Source organism: Trachypithecus francoisi, unplaced genomic scaffold, assembly GCF_009764315.1.
Source record: "Trachypithecus francoisi isolate TF-2019V2 unplaced genomic scaffold, Tfra_2.0 Lachesis_group21, whole genome shotgun sequence".
Classification (NCBI taxonomy): domain Eukaryota; kingdom Metazoa; phylum Chordata; class Mammalia; order Primates; family Cercopithecidae; genus Trachypithecus; species Trachypithecus francoisi.
In genome coordinates, this window is record NW_022681467.1 from 33,477,618 (window position 1) to 33,500,026 (window position 22,409).

Here is a 22,409-nt window from a genome sequence, read left to right on the forward strand (position 1 = left end):
CCAAGAATGTGGCCCAGTTCTAGGTTCCAAAAACTACATGTGCCCATAGAACCCCAAATCCTGGTTTCTGTCCACCAACTTTACCACTGAAAACGTGAAGCTGCTAGCACACGGCCACTCACCTGCCAGTGTAATACATCCAGCCCTGCGTCTCTCCCAGAGTCTCAGAGGAGAAGGTTTTCCTCAGGTCTCAATTCTGACCTCTTAACTTTCAGTGTGTAGCCACTCCTTCTCAGGCCCTCCTCTTTCCTACCCCAACTGAATTAGGGGCTCTTCACATATGGGCTGAGTATTTTCCATGCATGCCAGTATACTCTATTGTAGTTGTTTATTTCTCAGCCTTAATCATAAAATGATGAGCTTCTCTAGAGTGGGCTTTCATCGCTATTGTCTTAGTACTTGCTACATTGCCTGGCACATAGTAGGTACTCAGAATTTTGAGTAAAGGGAGGGCTGGTGATACACCACTTCATGCCCTGTAATTATCCTAAGATTATAAAACTCTAGAAGAAGCTAATCTTCATTTCTTTACAGATCACACATTGTATTTTCAGTTCTTGCAGGAAGACCAAAAGGCAAATGATTATCATGGCCAAGTACATTTCTTTTTATTAAAAGGTAGGACCATCTCTACTTAGATGTGCTGTGTCCGTCACCTTACTAGTAAATAGTCACTACCCACCTTAGCACTGTCTGCAGGTCTCCCAGAATCTTGTATTATTTGGTGGCTTTATAGCCAACGACACACAAGCACTTTATTTTAATTCATTGTGGGATTAGAGAGTCTGAGCGAAGTTGGCCTTGCTCCATTTTAGGGTTAGAACAAATCTTGAGTTAGAGAAAATAGCCCTACCAGCTGAGAAAGCCAAGCAATCTAGGTTTCTGTTTTTCTCAGCAGGAGCTAGTTAGGATGGCCCAGGCTGACTGAATGTTCAGTGGCAGACATGTGATCAGGTTGCAGTGTGGAAGGAGTTACCTGGTGATCTATGACAGGTGCATAGGTGAGCGAATCCCTTGTGGTTCTCTTTTTCAATACAACAGATCTCAAACTGCTGTCTGTTGAGTGCCTACTATACACATATCTCATTTGAAAGAATGAATTTAATAGATGGGAGGGACAGCCCCATCTTACAAATAAGAAAACTGAGACTCAGAGGCTAAGCTCCATGCTTATGGCTTAACCAGCTAGTGAGTGCCAGAGACAAGATTTGAATCCATGTCTCTCTGATCCTAAAGCCCCACATAAGATTAATTAATTCACTTGTTGGCAGTCTGGAGCAGATCCCAGAAGTTAGTGTTCTCCATATGCCTGTGTGCCTTTTTCAGCAATGGAACCATAATAGGCCTACTTATAAGCAGGCCTGTCTGTGGATAAATAGCTCTCCTCATAGAGAATGGGTAATGTTAACCAAACACCTACTAGAATGTGGAGCATACTTTTTTTTTTTTTTTTTTAAAGAGTAAGGATGAGAAATGCCAGTCCATCCCGCTCTTCACAGAAATGGTGCACACCATTTTGGCTGGTTGGAGTGACTGCCACAGTCTGTGCTGTTCTGGAAAGACATCTGATTTGGGTGTACTAGATCAAGAGTTCTTAACTAAGGAGCCATCACTAAGAGATGTGACTGCTCTGAAACTCCATGGAAAATGTTACATTTGTGTATGTGTTTTGGGAGGGATACGCATGCCTCCATGTTTATCAGTCTCGCAAATGTCTGTCATGATTTGGAGGGGAAAAAAATGCAGATCTAGATTCCAGTGGCCCACAAAGGTACTTTGGACCTGAGGCAAATCACATTCCTTCTCAGGGCTATTGTTTCCATACTCAGAACCCCAGAATCAGGTCAGAGATTTCTAACCCTCCTTCCAGCTCTGAAAATTATAAAACTCGAACTGCCCCGTGGAAAATCAAACTTTTAGCCCTCTCACATAGAAACAGCCATCTAACCCTTTGTTAATCACCCTTGAGAAGCCCTGAAGAGAGCTGAGCTGGGGGAAGGGTAGGCTAGAGCCTCCCTCCAGGCGGTTTCAGTAATTAGTGTCTGTCTGAGGCAGCCAGTTGTCTGACTGTTGAGCAGGGAGCCCAGCAGGCAGGGACTCTCACTGGCACAATTTCAATCCTGGCTCTCTAACGCTCCACCTAGATGCTAGGCTGCCTACCTCCCTACCTAGGGATTTGAAAATGTAGATTTGCCTAGCCTTCCCCTTGGTGGAGCCGTGTTGCTTCCTGTGTGTGTGTGTGTGTGTGTGTGTGTGTACACACGTGTGTGTTTTCTGCACTTCCTGGGCCCTCCTTTAGAGGCTGTTCTCTGCAGTGGGAACTACCACATCCACCCCGTCTGCATTGACAGCTCCATAACCATCCTTCACCTCCATTTTATCCTGTCGAAATGACAGAGCAGCTGAGCAGTGTTGGCCAGCAGATAAACCTGTTATCTCCCCTGCTCCCTGTGCCAGCAGCTCTCCACATCTCCTTGGTGCATGAAAAATTGACACCACCTTGGGCTGAAATCTGTTCTTAGGGAAGCTATATTTATTAGTAGCTAATGAAACTTGGTGTGTGTACATATGTGTAAACTTGGGATGGCTGAAGTGTTTCCCTGTCTGGCAGGCACCAGTAGCCTATGGCATGCCTCAGCATCCAGATAGAGAGGTGGAAGGCCATAGGCATCAATTGGCCTTAAATACCAAGCAAATAGGTAAATGTCATTTATTCTTAGTATACCATTGCAATTGATCATGGTGTATCTTGCTCCAGACTGGGGTGAGCCGTGGAAATGCATGCAAGTGTCATCTGCTGCCAAAGAAGATGGTTATTCTATTTCTTACATTTTTCTCTTTGAAAATTACAGCTCCTGATACCCTCTCTGCACCACCAGCACCCAGCCCTCCCTCCCCCATCTTGTTGAGGTATATAAAGAACATTCTCTTGCAACTCTTTCTCATCCATCTTAATCAGCAGGATTAAAAGAGAAAATTATTGAGAAGTTCTGGTTCAGTATTTTTGTGGAACTGCCTGAAACCCAAAGTCTCTTCTTTATTTAGACTGTGGTAGAAATTGCTTCTGCAAAGACTAATTCTGTAAAATAGAGAAAGACGGTTGTTATTCATGTCTTACTCCATATGGCCTTTTACTTCATTTTATTCTTGTTAAAACTGTTAATTTTTTAAATCCACATTTATATAGTGCCTGTCTTTTGGGCACAGTGAGCCCAAATATGAGGCATATTTTCAGGCTTTGCATGGTCTCATTTACCTTCCTTCTTTAATAACATTGATGATTGCCTTTTATATGTGGGAAACATAACATGGTAGGAAAAGCTTACAGTTTGGAATCAGGCGACTTAGATTCAGATCTAAGATCCAGCCACCTACTCAAGCACATGACCTTAAGTCAGTTAATCTCGCTGAGCCTTGGGTTCCACATTTATAAAATGGAGATGTGGATGGTACCTTTTCCACAGCTTAGTTGTGAGGATTCAGTGAAAAAATTGTGTACAGACTCCAGCCTACTGGCATAGATAAACAATAAAAATGATGACAGTTATTATTATACCCTACTTATGTTCAAATAGGAATTTGAAGGAGCTTTCAGCAAAACAATATGGTGGCACTAAATCTTAGCTTTGAATAAGAATTTGTCAAAACACAAATGTTAAATTAGGGAACCTATTTGCAACATATATGGAAAAGGGTAATATCCTTAATTTATAAAGAGTTCATAGAAATCAAAATGGAACAAAGGATAAGGCCAGGCAGTTCAAGAAAAAGCAATACAAGTGGCCAATAAACATAGTGTGATGGTGAATTTTGTGTTAAGTTGACTGGGCTGTGGGATACCCAAATCACTGGCAAGACATTACTCCTTTGGGCTTGGGTTGGTACTACTCCATTGGCTTTCCTGGGCCTTCAGCCTGCAGATGACAGATCACGGGCCTTCTCAGCCTCCGTAATTGCACAAGCCCATCCCTCATAATCAATCTTTTTCTGTATATTTTTATATTTCCTATTCTGTTTCTCTGGAGAACCCTAATACGCATAGGAAAAGATGTTTAACCTCATTCGTAACAAGAACAAAAACATGCTAATCAAAAGAAGATCTCATTTTTCACCTTGTGGGTTGTCACAATTACTAAGTTGGATGATACGCAATCTGAGTTAAGGATATGGGAAGACAGATGCTCATATATATACTAATAGTGGGTATGTCATTGATACAACCGTTTTGGAAGACAATTTGTCAGTGTCTTTCAACATTTCATATGTAAATTTCTTTTGATGCCCTAATTCCACTACCAGGAATATGCTTTCCGAATATTTGTGCAAAAGTAAGCCAAAATATGTGGACTTGTATAGTCACTGCAGCATTGCTTCTAACAGCAAGAATAAAATAACACAAAACTGGAAACTACCTAAAATACCCAGGAATGGGCGCTAGTTAAAATTGTGATAAAGAAGCTCCGTGGAATTCTGGATAGCCATTTTAAAAATAAAGTGTGTGTGCCGATATGGAAAGATATATGAGGGAATATTTTTATATATGAAACGCAGACTTCTCCCCCTGAAAATGTACACAGGTACTTTGTAATTTTTCTTGGGAGAGAAGAATGGGTTCGTGGAAGGAATATGGGAAAAGAAATAGTATAGATGGTCAGTAAATATCAAGTACACATTGTACCTTTTCATGTGTTTGATTTTTACCTCATACATCCATTGCTTTTATTTTAAACTCCATTGGTAGAGGGTGAAGGGAATCAGTAACAACAAAAGAATAAAAGAAATTGCTTTCTGTGGTTGAGTCTAAATTCATCTTTGAGCTTCCTAATAGCCCAGGCAAAGAAGGAACATTGATAAGGAAATATAAAAAATGTATCAGGAAAGAGAAACATTTTCTTGATCTTGATCTCTGAAAGGACTGTGGCTGCTGAGGAGACTGGTGTAAACTCAGATCCAATGCTGTCTCTCCCCAGCTTAAAATTCACTGGTAGGCCCTTGCCCCTGTTCTCCATAGTCAACCTTTGCCTTCCTCACTGGCCTCCCCTCTGCCACATGGACATGGCACTCCATTCAAACTGATTCAAACTGATCTTTGCATATATTCTGCCTGGAATGTTCTCTCCTTTTCTCTGTCTTGTTGCCTTTGGCTCTTCTTTGTCTTTTAAGATTTTCAGTTGTTGGTTACGTCCTGTGGGAATCCTTGGAAGTCAGTTGTGCCTCCTCTATGTTGCCCACATCCTGTTTGCCTCCCTCAGTAATGGAACTTGTAACAGTGCTGTAATTGTTTTGTTTTCTTCACCAAATGAAGAGCTCCTTCAGGTTAGGGAGGCTGTGTTGTTTGTTTTTGGCCCTGAACACTCAGCACTTGCTAGGCACAGAGGTAAACTGGTCAGTGAATGAGGGAGTGAGTAATCCGAAGTTTGAGTTCTACCTCTTCCACCAGTTAGCTGTGTGGACAAGTCACTTCTCTCTGGGCCTCAGTTTTTCCATCATACAATGAGAAATTTGGCTCAAATAATCGATGAGAGCTTTGGCTCTGATTTTTTTTTTTCTTCCTCTGTGGTTGTCAGATTGTCATGTATATAATACCAGGATGTTGTCACCAGCTGTCATACTAAATAATTCCAAAGTTTCAGAACTGATCTTGTTAGAATTCACTGCATTTGTTATGGCCTGTCCCATATCTGTTCACCAGCTGAAGAAATCACAGCTACTTCCAACTTGGTTGGCACAAGGTTACAGAGTTGATCCTGTCCCTCATTCTTCCCGCCCCTAACCTTCTCTCCTTGGCATACACAAAGGTCGCAGCACTTTCCCTGAAGTGCGTCTTCACAGACGTTCCTTTCTTACCCTACTTTCTCACCCTGAGCTGAGCTCTGTTAGCTCACTGTCCTTACCTTGGGTTCATGGGGTTTTTTGCCTTCCTGTGGAGGCAGGGCCCGTTCTCTCCACTACTTTCCTCCCTCACCCCACCCCAGTGAGTGACTACGGCAGATGGAGGTTCCACCAGCTCAATCCCAGCTTTACATAAAAGTTGAGAGGAAGATACTGGGGGAGCCTGGGGTCTTGAGAAGGTATATAGTACCTCTGTCCACAACATATTTTAAGAAAAATGTTATATTTTCAATACCTAAAAAAATGGATTCTACCAATTAGAAATATGTTAATTGAAATTGATGGCACCCTCAGAAAAAGCCATTTACCTACTCCCAGGTACAAAAACTCTTTAAGGACCATATGTAACTGAACAGTTTGAAAGCATATTAGCAATGCACAGGTAGTATTGCTCTGAATTGGGGATAGGCATTATATATAGAAGTGCAAAAGGTATTTGAAGGCATTTGAAACATATCCAGAATTCAAAAGTGGCCTGTTTGCCCCCACGCCCACCTCCACCACTGAAAACTTTTTTGTTGATAACCTGCTTTCTTCCCATTCATTCAGCAAGTATTCGCAAAACACCTACCATGTGCCAGACATTGTTTTAGAACCAGGGATATGGCAGTGAACAGAGCAGACTTAAAATATCTGCCTGCAGAGAATTTGTATTCTAATTGAAGGGAGATGGTGAACAAAATAAATAAATAAATAAATGATAGAGTATTTTAGAAAGTAACACATGATGAAGAGAAAAACAAAGCAGGTAAGACTTGAGAATAGCCATGTAAGGCATTGCATTTTTCAATAGGGTGGTCAAAGGGAAGCCTTGCTGAGAGGATGAAAGTGGAGTAAAACCAGATTTAAAGAGTAAGCCATGCACATAATCTGCCGAGGAACATTTCAGGCAGAGGAAACAGCAAGTACAGAAGCCCCGAGGCAGGAACAGCCTGACGTTAGAAGCAACATTTAGTCTGTGTTGGGGAGTCACTGGAGTGTTTTAAACAGACCTGACTTTAGGTGTTAACCTAAGGAATCGTGCTGGCTGCTCAGGCCAAAGCAGACAAGGGTGGAAGCAGACGGACTTACTAGTAGGCTATTGACTATTCCAAGCAAGAAATGATGGTGATGTGGACGAGGGTAGTGTAGTAGCAGTGGTGGTAGTAGTCAGAAGAGGTGAGATACTGGATATAATTTGAAGGTAAAGCTGATGAGGTTTCTTGTGGAGCATGTGAAAAAGAAGAGAAACAAGGGCATTTTCACTGGTTTTGGCTGGAGAAACTGGAGATTCTGCTTGCCATTAGTTAGATGGAAACAACTATGGGAAACGGGTTTAGGGAGGAAGATCAGGAGCTTATTTTTGGACACGTTAAGTTTAAAAGAACCAGCCAGGCACAGTGGCTCACACCTGTAATCACAGCACTTTGGAAGGTGAAGACAGGTGGATTGCTTAAGGCCAGGAATTCAGCACCAGCCTGGGTAACATGGCTAAACCCCATCTCTGCAGAAATTACAAAATTAGTCAGGCATGGTGTTGTGTGCCTGTAGTCCCAGCTACTCAGGAGGCTGAGGCAGGAGGATTGATTGAGCCTTGGAGGTCGAGGCTGCAGTGAACCCTGATTGTGCCACTGCCTGGGTGACAGTATGAGACCCTGTCTCAAAATAAAAGTTAAGGAAAAAAGGTTGATAGGATGTTAGGCAGCCAAGTGGAGAGGGCAGATAGACAGCTGAATGTATCAGTCAGCATTCAGAGGACAGGACTGACCTATAGGTTCACATTTGTGAGTCGTCAGTCAGCATATAAATGGTTTTCAAAGCCATAGGACAAGATGAGATCACCAGGGATGTGTATATAGATAGAAAATAGAAATCTTAAGGACTGAATAACTCCAACATTAAGAAATTAGGGAAATGAGGGGGTGGGGAATGCTTATTAAGTGAAGAAAAACACACTGGCACAAAATTATGTCCGTGCTATAATCAGAGAAGTAAGAATGCTTCCTTGTGACCTCAGTAGTCAGGTGACATTCTTGGGAACCCAAGGTAACTTTGGCATAGGAAGATGCTCCTCAGTTTTCAAATAAACTGTTGTTCACACTGTGAGCATTTTATTTCAAAATAAACTTTGTTCTGCCGTTTCTCCACGAGTAGACTTTTGTCACCTCCTTTTCAAGGTCCTTATTCTTGATTTTTTGAAAGTTCTTTTTAAAGAAAAGAATCTCTTTACACCTGAAGCCTGTAATATACCCTTCAATTACCCTCTTCTTCCAAGAGTAGAAGAATAGTATTTCATAATAGAAGCTGCTAGGTTGTTGAACTCAGAAAGCCCTGTTAACTGTTTTGAAGTGCTTACAGTCCAGCCACCTTTAAACTTGAAGCAGGGGTGTTAGCTGCCCCAGAATGCAAGTGATAGCACTGGGTCCCTGTCATATTTCATATTTAATTCCAGGCTGTTTACTTGGGAAAGTTATAAGGTAATTTGAGAATTTGATAGAACATGTCTCATCCATTATTTGTTCATGTCGTGGCTGGTGTTCATATTCTATTCACAGGTTATTTCTGTAAAGGCAGGATTAGTTTGAGATTCTGTTGTGGACAATAAAAATCAATTAATTCCAGACGGAAAAGGAATTCTAACTTAGTTTTGATTTACTTGCTCAAGTTGTCCTTGAGGATATCATCCCTTTTGAATATGTTTTTTGTGCAGTGTGAAGATCGGTTCAGTTTTTTAGTGACACAATTTAGGTTCTTGTCTTATTAATCAATAGCAGCAGTCAGAGAGGCCTACTTATTCCCCCCTCGATAGAACCAGACGAGGTGAAGAGAGGTAATAATTACTGCTCTGATCTCAGCATGTTCTCTTTTCTCTTTCCCAACCCAGAGCATGTCTGTTCGATCCTGGCTTCCCTTCTGCGGAACCTGAGAGGGCAGCAGCGAACCCGGCTTCTGAATAAATTCACTGAAAATGACAGCGAGAAGGTGGGTGACTGTTGGACTGTAAAGATGGGACCAGGACTGATAGAAAGGCTCTTTACCTGATGTGATCTGACAGATACTGGGTTGAGTGGTCCTACCCTAAAATTCTCTTTTCTAGCATCTGGGCCCTGTTGTTTTGCATGTCAAAAGCTTTTCTGGTTATTCTGCTTTTCATCTCCAAATGCATTCTCCTGGGAATAGTTAACACCTGAGGATGATACCACTAGTACTTGAGGGGGATTTTTAGACCCAAAGAGCATGGATTAGACTCGGATTTTTGTTGAGGGGTGTTGCACAGCATAGCAAAGTGATTAAGAGCATTGGCTTTGGATACAGACTTGAGATTTGAACCTGTGTTTGCCACTTTTGAGATGTGTACCACTCTGAACCTCAGTTTCCCCAGCTTCAACATGGAGACATCAATACTCATCTTGAAGGGTCAATGGGAGGTGAATTAGATAAGGTGTTACTAAGGTGGAGGTAATAAAATGAAGATAATGATAAGGAAATGGTAGAGCCTTCCCTAAATGGGCTATGGAAGCTGGGAATGCAATTACATGAGATTAGATGGATCAGGCTATGGAAGCTGGGAACACAGTGACATGAGATTAGATGGATCAGGCTATGGAAGCTGGGAACACAGTGACATGAGATTAGATGGATTGGGCTATGGAAGCTGGGAACACAATTACATGAGATTAGATGGATCGGGCTATGGAAGCTGGGAACACAGTGACATGAGATTAGATGGATCGGGCTATGGAAGCTGGGAATGCAATTACATGAGATTAGATGGATCGGGCCATGGAAGCTGGGAACACAGTTACATGAGATTAGATGGATCGGGCTATGGAAGCTAGGAACGCAATTACATGAGATTAGATGGATCGGGCTATGGAAGCTGGGAACACAGTTACATGAGATTAGATGGATCGGGCTATGGAAGCTGGGAACGCAATTACATGAGATTAGATGGATCGGGCTATGGAAGCTGGGAATGCAATTACATGAGATTAGATGGATATTTTATATCTTTATCTAGTATGCCAGATGATAGGATTTTTAACAGTAATAAGAGCTACCATTTATTGAGTGACTACTGTGGATTGGATAATAGAGCAGATGGCTTTCATCGTTGCATATATTCTCACAACACTGTGGTTTATTGATCCTTGTATAGTTATTATTTGCATTGACAGGCAAGGCAGTTGAAGCTTAGAGACATTATGTAACTTACCCAAGAAAGGTTTAAGACTGTCTCTTTGAGCTACCTCTGACCGTTTTTTCTACCCTCACCAGGAGTATAGCATGATGAAGAGGCCTTCAAGTTAGGACACGGAGCATCTTAGTAGTCACGTCACCCTGGTGACATCATTTAACATCTGTGCTTCAGTTTCCTCATCTTTAAAATGGGGTTTGCTACCTGTCTTCCCTGCACACCTTGTCAGGTGTTTTTTAAGATTTAAGGAAATAATGGTCATGAAAATACTTTATAAGCTGAAACATTAAGGTCTTAGGGTCATCAGTGTTGGCTAAAGAAGGTGTGACCACAGTCTTCTCAGACTATATGACGGCATGTTGATGGAACATCTCCTATTAACCAACCAGTATCAGCTCCTGGGTAAATGAATGCCAGAGTTGCCAAGGGCTGTGATGGTGCCAACCTGATAAAAAGATAAGTCAGGAGTCTGGGCTGGCTTCACAGTGTTTCTTCAGTCATTTTGGAGTCTTGGGGGAAAAAACAAAACTTTTTCAAACTCACTGAGTGTTCCTCAAGCCATGTTTGAAGCATGACTTTGCTCAACTTAAAACTGATTTTTAAGTTACTGCCAGGCAAAAGTCAGGGCCTTTTTTACAGTTGCTGAAGGAGGTTTTCTTGCTCTGTCTTCTGACTCAAAAGCAACTAAAAAATTTGACTCAGGCATTTTTTAAAAACGATCAGCTCTGGGGCAGAATCTGAACATGAAAGGTTTCAGTTTGAAAAAAGAAATTTCTGTAAAGTTGTAAGTGAATATCAAGTATGTAACTTCAAGCTCCATCTTTTGGCAAGAAGGGACTTGAATTTTTATTTATTTATTTGTTTTTAACAACATGCATTCCTGGGAGTTCTAGAAGGGCTGAGAATGCGTAGCCTCCTTTCAGGAATGGGCTGGTTCAAACTGCATTCATCCTAAGTGTTTGCTTTGTTCTGCCCCAGCCCTTTGATCCATTCCTGATGTGTCCCTAAGCAAAGCTTCTCTCGTCTGTCCGCTGTAAGGAGTGCCGGAGCAGGCCTCCCTTTGTAAGGAGCGACAGTGAGATGAATAGGAGCGCCACTGTTGTCTTGCTGTGCGTTGTCTTTCCTTTTCACTCAGGCCTGTGAAATCTCTCTCTTTCAGGTTGACAGACTAATGGAGTTGCATTTTAAATATCTGGGTGCAATGCAGGTGGCGGACAAGAAGATTGAAGGGGAAAAACACGTACGTATCCCTGTCTTTCTTTTTACCAGCTATTGACTTGCCCTCCATTTGGTTCCCTTTTGTTGCTCCTATCTCCCCACAGGATAGGTAAGGGCAGCAGTGCCATCTAACATGTTGTAAAAGTAGAGCAGATGATGGTCTGCCAAGTGCTTATGACTGTCCTTCTGACAACAGTGACAGCCTTTCAGGAAGAGGTATGTGTAGTATCCATCCAGGTCTGACCTGGGAGTCTGGATGGACAGCACAGGCACCCTTGACAAGAGCTTCTCTTCGAAAATCTGGCCAAAGTACAGGGCTCTGACCTGGTACCATGTTGGCAGAGCATGTCTTAGTACTCACACTTGCTGGCTTCTGAAATCCTGAGGGAGGCATGCTGAGGAAGGGTGATCACAGGGTAGAGGAACTGGAAGGAAACTGAATGGTCCTGGAACCCAGTGACCCCATTTACAGGCAGAAAGCTGGAGACCTAGAGAACGGAAGCTCAGACGCATTGCAGCCAAGCCAAACCGCAGGTTCTGAAGGGCTGACTCTTGTTTTCTCATGTTGATGGCTGCTGAGAGAAGAAACACCTGCTGGACATTTTTTCTTGAGGGGCTCTGCTTACTGTGGTGTTGCCCCACCCTCTGTGTTTTTTACTTCCTTCCATTTTGTTCTCCGCCATCTCTGGCCACTGTAGCTTTCCATCTGTGTTCCTTAATCAGGGTAAGTTTTCCTGTCACTGTTTTTTTTTTTTTTTTTTTTGAGACGGAGTCTCGCTCTGTCGCCCAGGCTGGAGTGCAGTGGCCGGATCTCAGCTCACTGCAAGCTCCGCCTCCCGGGTTTACGCCATTCTCCCGCCTCAGCCTCCCGAGTAGCTGGGACTACAGGCGCCCGCCACCTCGCCCGGCTAGTTTTTTGTATTTTTTTTAGTAGAGACGGGGTTTCACCATGTTAGCCAGGATGGTCTCGATCTCCTGACCTCGTGATCCGCCCTGTCACTGTTTAATGTCCGATTCATATTGGCTCCCCTACAAGATACTTCTCAAGTCTTCAGTCACATTATAAAATGACGCCTGGCTTACTTTTTTCCAAGTCTACAGGAGACCTCATTTTCCTTGTGATCTTGTTTTTCTGCATCACTCCATCCTTCTTTTCAGTCTTGTCTTAAAGATACACTTGAGGCTTTTGAACTTCACTGGTGGAAGGACTAATTTTAGAATAGCCCTCCCCTCCCCTGTGTTGGGATCATCCAGCTAAGGCTTTCATGTGCATTGAGAATTACACCAGCATTTTCCCTGAGGGCATGCCTCAGGCCAGAGTGAGAGACTAGGGCTGGGGAGATGTGGGGAGACAGTAACCTTGTTATCTGTGTCCTGTTTCTCTTAGCCACTTCTTATCCACCTCTCCCCTTTCATAAAATGTACCTTCATTCATGAACACCAGCAGATAGGTAGCTGTGCTTTTCATTCTTGTGATTTCTCTATGATCACTAAACTTAGTAAGTCCTCAGAAGTTTGTGGATTGATTGAATTGATTAACTGGGGCTTTCTTCTTTTATACAGTGATACTACTGCAAGATAAAAGGCAAGACTCTAAATTCTGAGGCTGGACTTTAGAGACTAGCATGTTCCACCACAATTCTTTCATTCCAATTCACCCCAACCCCTTTGTTCTTTAATTAAACTTTCCGTTTCCAGCTTTTCTTCCCTATACAGTAACTTGGACATGAAGGACACTCAGTGGCTGTTAAATTGCAGGAGTAATGTACCCCTTCTCTTTATCTGAATGATAATTAGAAACAACTTGAAATTCCCTGGACTTTTGTAAAGAAACAGCCATTAGACAGTTAGAACTCCAGCCCTGACGGAATCCCTGATGTTATCTGCTAGGGAGGTTTTGAGGGATGGTAAAAGGAAGACCTGGGAGTCAGGAGACCTAGGATTTAAGAGCAAACGCCACCTTTAAATCACTGCCAGCTATGGCTTGTCACTCTGCCTCATGTAGCCTCAGTTTCTGGGCTATAACCTGATACTGGGCAAGGTTATCCAACACCTCAAGCTTCCTGTTTTCCTTCATTCCCTCAGGTTAAGTTAAACACCCTTTGGTAACTCTGCCATTTTTGGACAGTAGAATGGATTAAAAGCACAGTGATAGGTTGGTCAGTGACTGACTGGTCTTCTAGATAGAGGTGCAGTCTAGTAGAAAAGGTAATCTTGCCACTTCTAGCTCTGAGGTCTTGGACAATCGAGGTGACTTTCCTAAGCTTTGTTTTCTCATCTGTAAAATTAGAATAAAAACACCTCCCTTTTGGGCCAGATGCGGTGGTTCACACCTGAACTTTGGGAGGCCAGACAGCCTACCTTTTTAGAGTAGGCCTAAAACTTTGGAAGGCCAAGGTGGACAGATCACTTGAGGTCAGAAATTTGAGACCAGCCTGGTCGACAAAGCAAAACCCCATCTCTTCTAAAAATACAAAAATTAGCTGGGCATGATGGCACACACCTGTAATCCCAGCTACCCAGGAGCCTGAGGCCCGAGAGTCACCTGAGCCTTAGAGGTGAGGGTTGGAGCAAGCCAAGATTGTGCTACTGCACTCCAGTCTGGGTGACAGAGCAAGAACCTGTCTCAAAAAATAAAAACAAAACACCTCCCATTAAAGGTTATTATGGAGACTAAGCATAAAGTATAGAAAGTACTTCGCTCAGTAAGTAGAAGCTGCCGCCGCTGCTGCTGCTACTAGAATTTCCTAGCTTCCTTTGGAATTCTTGTGTAACTTTTTAGTAAGGCAGGCAGTCCTTTTCCTGAGAGCATCCTCCTTGCCAGAAGGAGTCGCCTAGCAGAACAGAGTGTTGGCACCGTCAGATGCTTTGTTTGAGGTGCAGCTTAGACATTTTTTGAGGGAGACCAGATAAGTGGCTGGGTGTCAGGGAGCAGCTTGCTCGTAGCTGTTAGGAAATTTGGCCTGCTTCCCAAAAGATTATCTATTATCAGCATTGAAGAGGGTGTGAAATTGATTAGCACTGACGGAGAGTAATTGCTGCAGCCACTCTCCCAGCATTCACAGAGCTGCTGTGTGCCACGGGCACCGAGGCCCTGCCGTTCCCTGACAAACATCTGTCTCCTTGATGCCAAGGCCGTTTTGCTGGGCACTGGCAAACATTCCAAGGCCATTAGTGCTCAGCAGCCTCAGTGTTATGCAGAGAGCCAGGGTGGGCAGGAGTGAGGGATGAGTTTGTGAGCAGCGTTTGCTGCCAGCACTCAGGCGCCATCCTAGCAGATGAAGCCGCCTCACAGGTGTAAAGTGACTTAGAACAACACGACCTCCTTTTCACCTCTGCCTCATGCCGTGTTCTCTCTGAAGTTACAGACAGTTTGTCTCCTCACCCCCATTAAATTTGAATGTCCTACACCAATTGGGAGCTCAGCAAATATTTGTTGACTTGAATTGAATGCTTATTTTTCGGGCATTTTGATGACATTGACTATCAGATCAGTAATGAATAATCTCTCACATACCTCACCAAGTCTGCAACCAAAAAACCTAAGATAACTGGCTCAAGTATTGGTATTTTTATTGTCTCAGCCATCACCTTCCCTGTGAACTTCAGACTTCTCTGGGCGCAGTGCAAGTGCCCATGGTTTGCAGTTGACCAGGTCACTAGAGAGAATCTAGTCATTTGGCAAATGTTGATGAGGTGCCTGCAAGGGCAGGCACCGGCTGGGGGTGAGAAGTAAAAATGCCAAGAAAAGAATGGGCCTAGGGGTGGTGCTACAGCCAAGGACTGGAGGATCCAGGGAGTGGGGAGAGGTCATCTAAGGCTGGAGTCACCCTAAACTCTAGGGGGCTAGTTTTGTGGCTGAACATTCGTGCTGAACCTAAAAAGGTAGGGATGTCTAGGGCATTTCCAGTCTGGAGTGAAACAGCAAAGGAACAGCAGTGGGAAGCCAAGTGAAGGCGGAGAGGAGGGGTACCTTCCACGAGTGGAGGGTGTGAGAGGAAGAGCATGGGCTTTATAGCCAGACTTTTTCCTGGTTCTCCGACTGGGCAAACAATTGAACTGCCCTATCCTTATTTTCTTCCTTGGTGGTGTTTGGTTTATGCTTAAGGTGTATGTCCCAATTTGTGTACTTTGAGAAGTTATGTATGTAGGGATATGATGTCAGTGAATGTATTATGCACGAAAGCTGCTTGCACAGGGCCTGGCACACAGAAGGTGGTCAGAAAACCTTTAGCTTTCTTTTCTCTACAGAGACTGTTTGCGTCCCCACTGCCCCGTCCCCACACACATGCACACACCCATTGTCCTGATTCCCTGCTACAGAAGGTTTTGCATGACTTGACTGTTCCCTGCTTCTCCAACCCCTTCTCCTGCCACTAGGCCCCTCCTGCCACACAGCCTTTCTTTCCTTCTTTACATTTGCCACTCCCTTCTGCCCTGAACCTCCTCTCTCTGCTGTTCCTTCTGCTATCAGGTCTCAGTAAAATGTCACCTCCTCAGACAGGCTTTCAGTGATTACCATATGTAAGAGAGCCCTCTCTCCCGAGCTGCTTCAGAACCTGTAATTATTTCATTTATTTGTTTACTCTGTATCTCTGGGACTCTAACCTCTCTTGTTCATCATTTTCTCAGGACATTGTGCCTGACATTCAGTAAATGAAAGACCACTGCTCATTAGGTGAAATTAGTATCTGTCTGTGAGTATTAAGGAAGATAGGGCGAGTCACCCTGGGCTTTCCACATTATTTCTTAACACTAATTTTTCACCCTGATTTGTGTTTTCTCTGTGATTAGACCTGTCACCAAAAATATTAAGTACGGTTTTGTGGATTCTGTGGCATAACTGTAGCAATATTTAATAAGGAAAAATACTTCGAAGAATCAACAGGACTGAGAGATAATTGTATACACATTTAGTTCAAATCATGTATTACAATAATCTGTAACTAGCAAAGACTTCCATGTCCTGGGCAGTGGCCTTCTGCTCTTATGTTATATTCAAAGTCTCTGAGATTCCAGGGCCATAATGTCTCTGGACATACCCTAGTGGTTTCTGGTGAACAAGATTTGGCCTGGACTTTTCAAGGGCATGTAATTCTTAAGACCCATCTAGTGAGCAGCAGTTCTTGTGATCTGGAAATATCCAGGGTTCTTGTCTCAGCAGATTTCACCTGACTCCCCAAGTGACTTGAAGCCCAGAAAATACTAAGATGCCTGTTGTTGGGAAGGCATCCTGACTTCTTGCGGATTCCTTCCCGTTTCCATTGGCTGAATGTACAGAGCATGCCTGGCTTTTGACCATCAGAAGGAAGACATAATTACATAGGTACTAGCAGGGTTTTTTCTAAAAGAGGGAGGAGAGCCTTGGAGAGAGGTTTTCTCTTTTTTAGTTCCTGGGAAAATTATACTCAGCAGGTTTGTTCAATAAAGTGTTCTTACCACATACTTTACACCGTAATGACTTACAAATGATTTAACTGTGACAAAATGCCAATTTTGTCACAGTTAAATCATTCCAGGATTTACCTGAAAATAAAAAGATGGACTCCTTATAATGAAACAGTATCCACAGGACTTGATGTCTTAAACAGACTTTGTCCTTTGCATTCGAAACTCATTTAAAGATTTATATGAAAGGGGGTGAAGTGCAGGAGTGAATGTGTGGGGTACATGCGCCTAACACACTGGGTGAGATGGTAGACAGTGAAAGTGTGAGGCTGCCATCGATTTTTCTGCTAACTTGCTGGAAGATTCTGGGGCAAGCTTTGAAAAAGAACCCTGCTGAGAGTTCCTACCAGCTCCTCTCCCACTGCCAGCTTTTTTTTTTTTTTTTTTTAGACAGGATCTCATTCTGTCACCCAGGCTGGAGTGCAGTGCAGTGTCATGATGTGATCACAGCTCACTGCAGCCTCAAGCTCCTGGGCTCAAGTAATCCTCCCACCCAAGCCTCCTGAGTAGCTGAGACCTCAGGTGCATGCCACCACGGCCGGCTAATGTTTGCATTTTTTTGTCTTTCTATGTTGCCCAGGGTGTTTACTTAAACTCCTGTGCTCAAGGAAACCTCATGCCTCAGCCTCCCAAAGTGCTGGAGTTAGACCTGAGCCACTGCGCCTAGCTTAGGCTCTTCTTTAAACCTGTGGTTCCCAAACTTTCTCAGTCCGTAGATTTGCCAAAAGACAGCTTACAGCCAGTAAAAGCTAGTGACAAGGGGGCTGGAGGCGGAGGACGTGGTGCTTTTACCTAATACCCAGTTTTGACCATTTGCTCATTCACCCTCTACTGCCTCCCTGCCTGCCCCCTTGCCAATCACAATCATCCTTCTTACTCTTGGAAGAGAAGTCAGAGGACCTGAATTCTTGTCTCACACCTCTGCCACTTACCTTGCAGTATGACCTTGGGCACTGTTTTGCCTTTCTGATCCTCTGTGTCCTCATTCAGTGGTGCTAATAGGCTCTCCCTCTACCAAGCTCATAGGCTTGTTGCAAGGTCTGCTGAGATCGGGGCTAGGTGCCAGGACCTCCTCAATCTCTGCAGACTCATGTAGCCGGCTGCCACCTGGACATCACCCATAGGCTCTTCTGACTTAGCAAGTCTAAAACCAGGCTTGTGGCCCTAACCCTATATAATCTCTTCCCCTACTCCCCATATTAGGGCAGTTTACCAGTTTGACCAGGTCAAAAACCTAGGCATCATCTGTTTACTCCTCTGTCTCCACCTCCCACCTCTCATAGTCTGGTCAGCTTACCTCTGATATCTCTGCAGCCTGTCCACTTTTCTTTCTCTTTACTACCAATACTTACATTCAGGCTACCATCATTTGTTTTCTTCCATTAGTGCAGCACCTGCCTAACTAACTAGTCTGCCTATTTGTAGGTTTGGGCCCTCCAGTTCATTTTCTACACAACAACCCAAGATTTTTCTAAAATGAAAATTCATGTATGCACTTCTCCACCCAAACACAATAAACAGTGGCCTTGCATCACCCTCGGGATGCAGTCTAACCTCCTGCACTGGCCTCATGGTGCCTTGCCCAGTTTGGCCCCTGCCGGCTGCTCTAGCTACATCCCTCACCCTCGTGATGTGCGAAAGCCATTCTGTACCACTCGCGCTTCCTGACCTTGTGCTTTCTCAAACCTTCTAGACATTGGCCCATTGCTCTGAACTCTGCCCAGAATACCTCGCTCTGCCATCTTTTCCACATCCATTTCATGAAGCTGGCTAATTTATTACTCTGTATCCTTCAGAGTTTTGGCAAACAAATTAGTCAATAAACATGTGTTGAGTGTCTGTCATGTACTAAGCATTTTGCTTAGTGTTTCCCTGACAGTTTCTGCAGAAAGTCTTCACTGAGACCACCTGGAGCCCCTCCTGTATGCCCCAAGTGCACCTTGCGCTGCAGTCTCAGGCTGAAGATCAGGGGACTCTGGAGCCAGACTGCATAGACATAAATCCTGGCTCAGACTCCTACCAGCTGGGTGATTACAAGCAAGTTACTTAAACTCTCTGCTTCAGTTTCTTCATCAGTGAAAAGGATGAGAATAATAGTACCTATCATGTAGGATTGTGGGGAGGATTAAGTAAATGTAGTATATGTAAATCACTTGGAATATTTCCTGGCACAGGGAAGTATGCCCTAAGTGGTAGCTATTGTTACAAGTATTTTGGGCCTGCATGCTTATCTGTCTCTCCCTCTAAACTAACTCTAAGTCTTCACAAATAGGGACTAATCTTATTTACTTTCTCCGTTTCTCCAGTAGGGTTGTCATTTTCAGCCTTGTATTATTGTATCTGCTATCACAGAAGTACTGATTCTCTCAAGACCGGAGTATAAGTTGTCAAAATTCAAATGAGCAGTCTGGGTTTTTTTTTTATTGGGGATGTAAATTTAGAAATTGACTGAATTTAAGTAAATTTAGAATTTGCATCACACTTGTGATGGCAACATCATGGTAATATGGAAGGATCAAGAGTATGGCATCATACAAGCCCAAGATTAAATCCCAGCTTTGCCACACGTGATCTCTGTTCACTTGGGAAATGCCTTGCCCTGTGTGTGTGTGTGTGTTCATTTTCATGATAGCTTTATTATAGGGTCATTTTGAAGATTAATGAGATTGTTTGTAAAAGTCTGCCACATGCTTAACGTGCTAAGACAGAACTAACATGTAGCCAGTCTCTTGTTTGTGGGCAAAGCTGTGGTCTGAGAGCCTTGGATTCTTACCAAAGCTGCCATCGGTTAGCTGTGCATTTTTGAAAGAATTTTCTTTTACTGATTCTCCAGCCTCAGTTTTCCAGCTAAAAGACTTGCAGTTTCTAGGATTCTTCTCTAATAGTCCACCCTATTTTAGAAGCTTTTGGAAGAAGATTTGTTTTGCTGGTGTTGATGCTTCTCCCATCTCTAGTTATTTCCCTCTCCCATGGTTCAAGTTTCTCCCCTTGCTTTGGAAGAAAAAAGGCAATCAGCATTTTCTGAATGGTGAGGCAATTCCCACCCATGACTAGAGACCTAGTGGAGGCCTCAGGTTTCAGCTCTGAGTCATGTCCCATGTTATTAAAGCAAGAGAGGTTCGTATTGGCTTCATAGCAGCCTCTTTTATGACTGTCTCCTTTTATCAGCAAGGGGCAGCTCACTGCCTGTCAGGGGCAGATTAGAAATGACATCCGCATGCTTATTTGGAGGGCTTGCGACTTGACTGTTGAAAGAGATGGAGGCGTGTGGAAAGATGGTGATTTGGTAGTGCTCCTGAGGACAGATTAACATTTAAAGTGAGTATGTGGCTGGAAGAGGGGAAAACACACACACACACAACCCTGCAGAGATGGCACCTTGGTGCTGCACATACCACCTCCTTGTGTATCTTTGGAGATGAATCTGTTTATTTTAGCAGCCCCCAAACAGGCTTACGCTGCTGTGAATTGCAATCTGTTCTACTTAATGCGCCATTCACTGAATTACCATCTAAGTTTTTATTCTAGCCCTCTCTTATGGAATGAACAAAACAAAACCTATCAGAGTATCTCTCTGTCTCTCTTTTTTTTTTTTTTTAGCTCTTTCAGATTGCATGTGGAATTTGCTGGTGTAGCTGTAGATTTTTTTATTTTCCTTTTAAAAGTTTCTTCAATGTATGAGGAAATTATAGGCCAAGAAGCTAGGTGATCTTACATTTTAATGCTACTGGTTTGCATTAGTCACCAGATACGGCATAAAGAAAAATATCCCATCTATTTGTTTATACGCTAATACTGTGAAAAGTGCATAAAACAAAGCCTTTTTCCTTTTTCGAACTGTGAATTGAACACAGCCTTGGAGCCAAATTCGCATGGGTTTCTGTCCTGTGTCTGTTCTGTTTCCTGTTCCCCATGAGCTTTGTGACCTTAGGAGAGATTCATCTCTTTAAGCCTCAATTTCCCATTTGAAAAGTAAAAATAGTAATAGTTTTTACCTCTTGGAATTCTTGCGAGGAAAAATGAGAAATCCATGAAAGTGCTTAGCACAGTGCCTGGCACTCAGTAAGGACTTGAGAAGTTTCCCTATTGTTAGGATTCGGTTTTTGCTGTCCATCTCTTGCCAGTGTGAAAGGACTCATAGAAAAGGCCTGGGACTATGGAATCACATTCCACTCAAGTCTCCAACTGAAACCCAATGGTAGTCATTTGGCATCTGTCTCATTTTTTCCATCTGTGAAATCTGAAAATGGTATTTGTTGTACACACCCAACACAGGGCATGTACAGCAGGTAAGGTTAATGCAGGAGCCCTGCTTTGCACAGTAAAAAATGCTGCATGGATGCTGAGTGGTCATTGCTTCACAAAGAAGACAGTCACCTTCAGGCTCTTCAAAGGTGAGAGTTGAGTGAATTGATTTGTGGAAGACTCCCTTTAAATCTTAACTCTCCTGTCTGGTTCAGATACAGTCCAACGTACATATAGATTTTCACTCTGAAGTTTTGTAAAGTGAGAAATATTTACGACACTTAAGGAAGTTACTGGATTCGTGGAACGTCCCTTTAATCTCTGCTCATCACATTCCCATTTGAAGGGTACGTGATTTGCATGCCCCTGTTGTCTTAAAATGGCCTAAGGTCACAGCAGATGCAGGGGTTGTGTCTTTGTCACAGCGAAGATGAATTTATTGATGAAAGGATGAGCTAATCATCAGTGTTGGCCATCATGTCCTGTTGCGGCGGTGATGTGTGGCTCCAGCTTGAGACATTTCTCATAGCGGCTCCTCTCTCTGGGAACGCCATCAGCCAACATCCTAAATACATCCACATACCAATATGCAGGTAGAAATTTGTTACAGCTGGCTATTGAAAGTGCTTTGGTCCTGGACATGCCCCAGATTATCAAAGCCAAAAGGAACCTTCAGGAACACTGAATCAGGGAAACAGGGGTGAGGCACACTGCCACTCTCCCCTCCTGCAGTCAGGGTGGGCATCGCTAATGATTTCAGGGCTGCTTCCGCTGAGCTTCGCCTTAGCTTCACGGCAGATTTTTGTATCATATTCTGTACTCACTGCAGTGGGTTGAGTTGGCACTTGGGATGAACCCTGGCCTTCCCTGATCTAGTGCAGGCTTCCTGTTTCCAAGCAAAGAAGCTGAGGCCAAGAAAAGTTAAATGACTCGCCTAAGGACACTAGTAAATTAGTATTCGAGCTGGGATCTGATCCCATTTTCTTAGGTCTTTGTTCCACCTTGGCAGAGGAACTTATTTGTAGAATTTATAATATATATCATAGTTAAGTGGAGTTCCAGTATCTAATTTGAGTGTTTCCTGCACTCACACAAGGTCTCTTGAGAGGGAAAGAAGGCAAGGGGAAGCTGGGTGCCTTCTTTAGAATGGGATATTTGTAACCTGTTAGTTCAGTCTCCATGTACTAAGGAGGTTGGGAGGCAGGTATGATCTCCACATGAGCCAGCTAACTTCCGTCTGTTCTTTTCCTTGCCATTTTTAAAACATGTCTCATTGGTCGGTTGGGCATAATTCAGTTTTTCCCTGCCACTAGAGAAACAAGTGCAGTTGTATGTCTTTAGTGTATAGCCGTCAGAGTATTATAGATCAGACCGCTTCAGTTCCTCCAGGACCTTTGATGAGGGAAGATATAAGGCAGGGAGAAGCTTG

General features: G+C 43.4%; 1 protein-coding gene across 1 annotated transcript in view; it reads left to right on the top strand.

Moving 5' to 3' along the window:
• Positions 1–22,409, top strand: part of CTNNBL1 (catenin beta like 1) — a 179,918-nt gene that overhangs the window by 138,458 nt on the left and 19,051 nt on the right. The window contains exons 12-13 of the mRNA XM_033186386.1: positions 8,756–8,853; positions 11,229–11,309. Of these exons, the coding sequence (XP_033042277.1) occupies positions 8,756–8,853; positions 11,229–11,309 (179 nt within the window). The remainder of the gene's footprint in view (positions 1–8,755; positions 8,854–11,228; positions 11,310–22,409) is intronic.